We start from the raw sequence: 9,460 nt of genomic DNA on the forward strand, positions 1-9,460 counted from the left end.
AAGGGTGACAAAAAACTTAACGTACTTTTTTTCTGAACCGAAAGTTTATAATAATTTTTTTTCACTGTCACTGTGACTTGAATTTAATATTGAGATGATTCCCAGCAAATGAACGGATGACTGCAGACGCCTGCGTTCTGTTCATTCCAAAGTAAAATGCATTTAGAATTATTAGCCCGATCGCCCGAACTTTTTTAAGAGTCACGCTTCCCTCAAGCTTAAAAAAGGCACTATTTCTAAGTTTCCAGCTATTCAAACAGTTTAGAAATATTTATGTATGGAACAAATGGAAATGCAGTTCGCTTAGTGAGCGAAGTTTGATAAATATTTGGGGATGAAACGAACACTTCGAGTGTTCATATTGTTTTACTCTTATATCAAGAGTCCTATTCAAATAAAAACTATCTTTGAACGATAAGTAATTTTGACTAATATTAACGTAATATATTAAGTTTCAATTATAATCAGTGGACAGCTCAATTTTTAAACAGTTTAAAAATGTATAAAATATGCAACGCTAACTGAATATTCCTTTCAGTGAAAGATTAATGGCTGTTTTAACCAAATATTCGTCTTGCGTGATTAAAATTTTTGTTTTTGGCGATGAAAGTTGTTTTATATATATATATATATATATAAGCTTCTCGTTTGTGATCAGCCCAGATTAAAGCTAAAAATACAGTAAAACATTGATGGAGACATCTTTAACTTTATGAGTTTTGAAGGCTTTAACTATTGATTTGAATTGACCACACAAAATTTGCTAATTTAGCATCTCAAATAATTTAAACAAATAGCACTAAACCCAAAAATAAGTGGATTTTGCATCAACAAATCCGTGAATATTTAATCCTATTATGCTCTGAAAAGGTTTTCTATCACGATTTCAATAATGGCAAAGAAATTATACTCATAATATTTACTTAAGATGTAAATGAGTGTGTGACTATATTCCCATTTGTTCCTCTTTACTTCAATTTTCAGAAACAAAATATGTTAAGGTTTACTTCATGTGACTACCTAATCAAATTAAGCAACTTGAATAAAACTTACGTTCACATCAGTGAAGTTGCTCTCCTCGTTTAACTTGACTGTTCACATGTGTCAATGACTGCGTATAAAAGATTCACGGATTTAGTTTGAAAACTTTCACTTTTTTCGGGCAGTGTCGAGATGGCTCCTTTCCTTGATACTTAGCTCACTTGATCGTGACTTGTTGATACACGCACGAGTGTAATATGCATTTTCAGATGAGATATGAAAAGTTTAGGAATTCTTGGCGGTATTTGACATTTTGGATTCGGCTATTTTATTATTCATATGTTTAAACTCAAAAATCAACATATATTTGTCTCGATTTAATTGATCTGCTCTCACGTCTGAACAGGGAAATGAACTTAAAGAGAAGACCGACTGTTGATTGATTTTCGACCTAAATCTATGGTTTGACCCAAATCATAGTGTTTAATCCCATTGTTTACTAGGGTCGTAAAAGAAATACGGTGTAAGTGAAGCAATGGACATGCATTTGCTCATTTCTCTGTTTTAGCCATTTTTCAGTATTTTAAAAGTCTTTAATTATAATTTTTAATGCTCAAAATATATGATGAATAATCACTCTAAAATAATTACGTCACATGAACCAGTAAAATCTAAAGTTCAAGATGTGTGTGAAAATTATTATGTAATGTACTGTATAGGTATGTTTGATGCACCATTTATGTACTTTCTGTTAGAAAAAGAGTAAATAGTAAATTTACTCGGATTGGTTACTCACTTGAATAATCAGGTGTACAAAACCGCATAAATCGATTTCTAAAAGTCATAGAAAATCGTCAGTAATCACAATCATTTTTGTGGGTAATCAACCGTAATCAGAAATCTCCGATAATCAGTGGAAATTACATGAAAATTTGAGAAAATCAAAAATAATCACATGATTTACTAGTAATCGTTTGTAATTACCTCGGAAATTACACATAATCAATCGAGGAACTCGAAAATCCAAAATAAATAAATATCGTAATCAGCTGAAATTGAAATAATCCCAATAAGGTCACTGAATACACCGTAATTCACGAAGAATTAAGTGGTAATCACGGCATTCACCAAAAAATCACCGGAATTCAAACAGAAATCACAAATAATCTCCGGCAATAACGGGAAATCAGTGTAAATATTATGGAAATCTCCTAAAATAATCGTAATCACGGAAATGAAAGGAATTCATTCCGTAATCAAGGGAATTCATATAAAAATTCAGAAATCAGGTGCACCAAATTTTAGCGAATGTCTAGCCCTCGATTTAGGGACCGTCCATAAACTGCGTCACTCAAAAAATAGCATTTTCTGATCCCCCCGTCCCCCCAGATCACGCTTCGTCACGTTTCCTAAGACCCCTCCCCTGAAAACCACGTCACATTTCTTTAACCCCATCCCCAACGGACTATTATTTGTCTTAATTTACCAATTTAATTTGATTAATTTACAAAAGAGATTCTTTCTTCTTTTCCACTTATAAATTTTTTGCTCGACTTGAAAGTCAAAGTTCATTTCCGTATTTAGCTTTTATGAATATCGTTTGCCACTGATTGAGCTTTAGAACTTTATTGTCTGGATGTGCTTTTTTATAACCATCCAAAATATTTCCAAAAAGCTTAGTTAAAGGGGCACACTTCATAGTTTTCGACATTGTCACTCGACCTCTTACTGACTTCGTAATAAAATTAATTTCAAATGTGACGTCACACATCGAAGGACCCCTCCCTCCCCCCTCGTCACGGACCGTCACAAACTTACAAACCCCCTCCCCCCACAAGAGTCTGACGTAGTTTATGGACGGTCCCTTACTCTTACGCGTGGATATAGTAATTTATACACCATATATCGAATTATTTCTAAGATGTATCAAATATAACATAAAAAATATAAAATATAAAAAAATAAAATATAAAAGTATGATATTTTTTATGGTTAAAAAATATATATATGTAACCATGGCGCCGATAATAGCATGTACAGTCCCGGACAAAAGTTTCTGGACATTTTCATTTGGCTGCCATTTTGTTCCTATTTGAGCTAGAGAAACAAAATAGGACTTTCTAAATAGGTTGACTGCTCAAGATTATTTTAAAGTTAGAAATGACACTATGGCACTAATAGGGCGTTAGCCAAAGCGGAAATAGTAAACCCCCCCCCCCCGATAATGACGTTACGAAATAATGCTTCAAATGGATCAACAATGCTATCGTTGGACGCGTCTTGTCACGTAGAATCCGAAACTGTTTTCAAATTGTAAATCGGTTCAGAAAATCAAAAGTTATGACAAAAAACGTGACGTTCAAATTAATAGCAAATAAGCCTAACGATTATTTATTTCTTCTATATCAACTTAGCTCAGTAGTAAAATATTACGATCAGAAAAACAGGATGTTCAAGCCATAGCATAGTTTTACTCTGAAATTATAGAGATGAGGTTTTAAGAATTACGTTCAGTAATGTGGCGATTTATTAGTTAATTGCCAATAGGGTCTCGATTTTAAAAGGACAATAGGGTTCCAACTTAGAAATAAAGGTTTTGGATGGCGCTTTGGAAAGTAGAAATTTTGGATTTGTGTGCAGGGTAGTGTTAAGTCTGTGAATTTGGAATAATAAGCAAGTTGTGATTGCTAAAGTGGAAGGATTTTCGACATTAAAAACTTTCCAAATATTCTATAATGCGCGAAGTTTGCGTTTTGTGTTGAATTCTTCTGTGGCTTTTCGAAAGTAAATGTTTTAAGCTCTTAAAGAAAAAATATTTTGTGTAGCTTGTGGGTGGGTGGGTTTTCGATGATTAATGTTTTTGTGTCTTTTCGGTAAATAATGATTGGGTGTCTTTTCGGTATAAAAATGTTTGCTTTGGATCTTGTTAAGAAATGTTTTGAGTGCTTGGAGAATAAATATCGTGGCAGAACTCCAGTTTGCAGAATAGGTGACGTGTCTACCAAGGAAATGTAGCGGAGAATCGGGAATGAAGATTCACGATGACATGAATTAGAGAAGAATGTAACAACGACAAATTCTTGAAGGATGCGAATATTAATTCTCATTGTGAAATGGATGGTAATCTCCGAAGATAATGGTTCGAATTATTATATTATTTAAATTAAAAGGACTCATTCGTCCTAATGGCATGAAAATATTGATATTCGAATACTTCTCCTTTTGTCTGGAAGTTAAATTTTTCCACCACTTTTGAAATTAGACAACTATCTCTTTAAATTTTAGAATGCCATATATTTTTTGTTGAATCTAAGGTTAATTATAGAATGTTGTATTTAAAAAAGTAGTCTTCAAATAATGAATGAAATGGATTTTTAACGTGTATGTAAAAAGCTATAGAACGAGTTCATTGGAATTTATACAGTCATCATCATCATCATCATCATCATCATCATCAGAATAATAATAGGGGCTGGGCTTCATGAAACGAGAAAAAAATACCTTTTGTATTTTATTCCCGAGTAGGTAGGCTGCCTTGTTTTTTAAGCTTGCAGCATGGCAATCACTTAATTCATCAGCCACGCCAAAGTGTATAATCACGGTAAACAAGTGCCTGCCTACGTTGGAGATGATGTTACGATTTACGTTTATTCATAATGAAAATATTCAGGAATTTTATCATGAATGTTTGCAAAAATTTAATCATGAATATTTTTGAAAATTTGATCATGAACATTTTTAAGAATTTCATCATGAATATTTTCAAGAATTTAATCATGAAAATTTAGAAAAATCAATCATGATAACTAAGAAAAAATCTATCATGAATATTTAGAAAAATCCATCTTGAATATTTGAAAAAAAATTCTTCATGAATACTTGGAAAAAAGTGCATCTTGAATATTTTCAAATTATAACGAATGGTATTATAGATGTTAATCCTAAAAGTGTCTGACCTTTAGTAGACGTCCTTAAGATATTAATTGAAATTCCCAATGTAAAAAGAACTCGATGTCTTAGATTAGTGGTGTCTTTGAAATTTGAGTAACAAATGGTATATAGGGCATTGTAGAACATGGGTTTGATTTATTGGTCTTCCAGTACTAATTTCTAAATAAGTATACTTACGACGGCTTATTTACTTATGCAAAAAACGCGATACAGGATTGATTGACGTATAAACAGCTGGTATTTTCAGCTTCGGTTGTTAGCACACGCAAAGCTAGGTCTCTATGTTATGTAGGTTTGTGCGTGCTGACAAGAGACGAAGGAAAACAAGGGTCCCAAGGGGACCATTACAATTTTTCCGCCACACCTCGTATAAATTAAGCACAGATTATGAGTTCTATCTCCTATTATAATAAAGCAATAAATATGAAATAAAATTAAAAAATAGCTTATCTCGCTGGATTAATTAATGTAGGAATCGGAGTCTCAGGGTGAAACCGTTTTATACATATAGCCAGTTCAGGGCCGGAAATAAGCACAGGACACTGGACATTGTCCAATAAAAAAATCCTTATTTCCAAGACTGTCTGAGACTCGATTTTCGCCTGAAATGGACATTTTCGCCGCAAAGTGGAAACACTGGCGACATCTCGTATATTTTAGCGAAATCAACACCTGGCATTTTCCAAAATATATATTTAAATTATATTTTAAATTACTATTTAAAATATTATTTTTTCATATTATTTAAAATAAATAACTTATATAATTTAAAATAATATTTTGTAAACGAATTAAATAGCTTAAAATAAATATAAATTTTTAACCAAAATTTCAAGGAAGATTCGAACGCGCGAGTCTCAATTTAAAAACAATCCACGAGGAAAAAACGGTCGAGCGTTCTGACCACTGGGCTACGAAGAGCTCTGCAATTTCCCTTCTGTTTGCGTACTGTGTACATATTGTAAAGCTAGAGTTGACTGACAGCTGAGGGTGAAAATTAAGGCGAGGTTTTCGACGCCGTCCAATAAGCGGTGTGACGAAGACGAAGCGAAGGAGGAGTTAAGACGAAACGAAGGAGGAGTTAAACTCTCGTTTATGCTCCCCATAAATTTTTACGCCATCTATCGATGGGCGGAAAAATTAAAAAGGATTATAAATATCCGCGAGATTTTTATCTCAAATGCACGGACCTGTAGGCTTTAGTTTCAAATACGTGCATAGTCGTATGTAATCAATTGGTAGGTCCTTCAAACATTATCAAGGAACGTTGTGCTATTAAAAATTGCGAAAATTATTTCTTGAGATTCCCTAAAGATTTAGAAACGTAATAAATATTTATAATACTAACTCTAAAATCCTTCTCTAATAGTCTAAATTAGTACTACTTGAAATTTAAAAGTCACTGGCTCGACTATGAAGTCGACACTCGACAGTCGAGGCGCTTCAACTTTTTTCGAAGCCTATTAGAATTTCCGCCCATACATTTGAGCTAAAACTCGCGGATATTTTAAATCCAGAGAATCATTATTTTCTTCGTCTCTTGTCATCCCGCACAAAGCTACGTTACATAGAGACCCAGCTTTGCGCGTGCTGACAACCCAAGCTGAATCAGATTATACAGAATAAGCTGTCGTCAGAAATAGGGGAGTTGCCTATCCTATAGCGTGAAAACATATTTCCTCACGCGAATTCTTTATCCATGCTCCTATGGTACAGTCGCCGCAATTAAAAACTTTCTCTCTCGCGACGTCTTGTTTCAATCATAAGCCGCAAATTATTGATCTGATACAATGGGTATTAAAAACGTATCTTATATTGTTGTTTCAACAAATTTTTTACTAAGCGTTTTTTTTTTGCACTCTCCACTTTCCATTTCCAACTGCTAAAACTTAAAATCTTCCTCCGGTGAAGATATGGCCACGGGTGCGACATTCTGTTCCACTATGGTTCGCAAATGCCAGGGGGTGGAGAAAGAATTCTGTCTAGATTAGTGGGCGATTCTTGATGTCAGATTCAACATAAGTCTGCACGAACGTTTGGTTGAAAACGGCGCATTTCGGAGAGAACCATCTAGAAATTCAATGGCCAATCAATTCCCTCAATATGTCACCCATTGAAAACCGCTTGATGGAGGAAATAAAGGTTCACTGAAAAGGAGAATACCCACATTCAAAGTATAGCATGGGTCACAAAGTGGTGCCTACATTTGAGAAAGTGGTTGTGTTCATTGTCTTCAACTAATTGGGATTCGCCATAATCAAGATGACGAACCTTTCTCAAGAAACCCTTTATTTACAATGCGAAATTAGTATTATACTAAAGTTACACTAGTCTTAGCAGTGTATCCGATGGCAAATTATGGTCTTTTTGACAATCAATGGAATCTGCTGAGCTGCACGAAGTATTAAATCCTTGAAGGTTAAGTAAGGACGCAATTAATGCAGAGTGTGTATATATTTTATTGAGAAAAACCCAACCAACATAACAAGTTAAATAAAGAATAAAGACACTTTGCTAATTACAATCCAACATTTATTCTTAATTATGAACATGCTTAGGATAAATACATTTATACGTTTTCATTTTTAATTTCATTATGCGATTAATATTTGATCATTTTCCCGTTGGCGTTTACAACCTGTTGCATTCTCTGCGGCATTGATGAAAACAGATTGCTTATGTAATCGGGCCGCTCGCCAACCTCTTCCCGTGCGGCCTGGATGATGGTGAATAGTTCGTCCTTATCATTGGGAATTATATTGTTCTGGGATACAATCCTTTTCATAATCGCCCAGACGTTTTCGATTGGAGATAAGTCGGGTGAATTTCTTGGCCAGTTCATTACATCTATTTCCGGATGATTCACATTCAAATACGCCATGGTTGCACGTGACTTGTGTATACTCGAATTATCTTGTTGAAATATAAATTTACCGTCCGGAAAATGATTGTCTACGACATGAGGAAAAAAGGTATGTTCCAATACATCAATATATTTATCGGAATTAAGGTTCCCTTCTATTCGCGCTAAGGTGCCAATTCCATGTTTTGAAATATAACCCCACACTGGCACAGAAAACCGTCCGCTCTTCTGGATTGAATGAATGTTAGCCGCATCATATCGGGTCCCTTTCTCTCTCCACACTCTTACGTGATGGTCCGTAGATGAACAAAATGTTGATTCGTCGCTGATGACAACTTCATTCCATTCGTTCCTCCAGTGAAGGTGAGCGCGCGCAAATGCTAGTCGTTCTTGTTCGTGCTCTGGTTTGAGATATGGCTTCTCCGCGGCGATACGACTGTGTAGCCCAACGTCACGTAATCGGTTTCTAATCGTTGTTTCCGACGCTTCCAATTCCATGATGGATTTTACAGATCGAACAGTGGTGGTAGGATTATTCACAACAAGAGCAGCAATAACGTCGTCTTCTTCTGCAGTGGTAACGCGTGGAGTTCCCGGTCTTGGTTTGTCTGTCAATCGCCCATTTTCACCATAAGCGGCTAGCCATGACCTCACGGTTGGCTTTGAACAGCCCAGTTGCTGCGCAATAAAAGGAACACCCCGACCAGCCTCATGTAACGCAACGAGCCTATTGCGTTCTTCCTGTGATAATCTTGGCATACTGACTGGTGAGAGAGTGAAACAAACTGATAGTCTTTATATAACAATTGAAGGTAAAAAATATATTCTAACACATATTTGTTCTATTTTAAAAATGCCACGAAAAAACCCAAATTGGGTTTTTTCGTGGCATTTTTAAAATGTGTTGCCTGAATAAAATAGAACAAATATGTGTTAGAATATATTTTTTACCTTCAATTGTTATATAAAGACTATCAGTTTGTCTCACTCTCTCACCAGTCAGTATGCCAAGATTATCACAGGAAGAACACAATAGGCTCGTTGCGTTACATGAGGCTGGTCGGGGTGTTCCTTTTATTGCGCAGCAACTGGGCTGTTCAAAGCCAACCGTGAGGTCATGGCTAGCCGCTTATGGTGAAAATGGGCGATTGACAGACAAACCAAGACCGGGAACTCCACGCGTTACCACTGCAGAAGAAGACGACGTTATTGCTGCTCTTGTTGTGAATAATCCTACCACCACTGTTCGATCTGTAAAATCCATCATGGAATTGGAAGCGTCGGAAACAACGATTAGAAACCGATTACGTGACGTTGGGCTACACAGTCGTATCGCCGCGGAGAAGCCATATCTCAAACCAGAGCACGGACAAGAACGACTAGCATTTGCGCGCGCTCACCTTCACTGGAGGAACGAATGGAATGAAGTTGTCATCAGCGACGAATCAACATTTTGTTCATCTACGGACCATCACGTAAGAGTGTGGAGAGAGAAAGGGACCCGATATGATGCGGCTAACATTCATTCAATCCAGAAGAGCGGACGGTTTTCTGTGCCAGTGTGGGGTTATATTTCAAAACATGGAATTGGCACCTTAGTGCGAATAGAAGGGAACCTTAATTCCGATAAATATATTGATGTATTGGAACATACCTTTTTTCCTC

At 35.7% G+C, this 9,460-nt stretch overlaps 1 protein-coding gene across 1 annotated transcript; it reads right to left on the reverse strand.

Moving 5' to 3' along the window:
* Positions 1 to 1,060: 1,060 nt before the first annotated feature.
* Positions 1,061 to 9,205, reverse strand: LOC149680232 (uncharacterized). The gene is made up of 3 exons (XM_089834581.1): positions 9,196 to 9,205; positions 8,132 to 8,559; positions 1,061 to 1,111 (listed from the first exon to the last, which is right to left on the reverse strand). Exons 2-3 carry the CDS (start codon positions 8,552 to 8,554, stop codon positions 1,061 to 1,063), a joined length of 474 nt encoding a protein of 157 aa, XP_089690707.1. The 5' UTR covers positions 8,555 to 8,559; positions 9,196 to 9,205.
* Between the last annotated feature and the right edge of the window lie 255 nt (positions 9,206 to 9,460).

The sequence above is a fragment of the Phalangium opilio genome, unplaced genomic scaffold, assembly GCF_054372755.1.
Source record: "Phalangium opilio isolate 3A_F unplaced genomic scaffold, DU_Popi_V2 ptg000039l_2, whole genome shotgun sequence".
Classification (NCBI taxonomy): domain Eukaryota; kingdom Metazoa; phylum Arthropoda; class Arachnida; order Opiliones; family Phalangiidae; genus Phalangium; species Phalangium opilio.

Bases quoted from the DNA above. Each gene is read 5' to 3' on its own strand.
- LOC149680232 (XM_089834581.1), bottom strand. From the start codon at position 8,554: ATGCCAAGATTATCACAGGAAGAACGCAATAGGCTCGTTGCGTTACAT. The intron at 1,112-8,131 runs GTTGTCATCAGC...TTTTATACGCAG, and splicing joins GGAGGAACGAATGGAATGAA to TCATTGACACATGTGAACAG.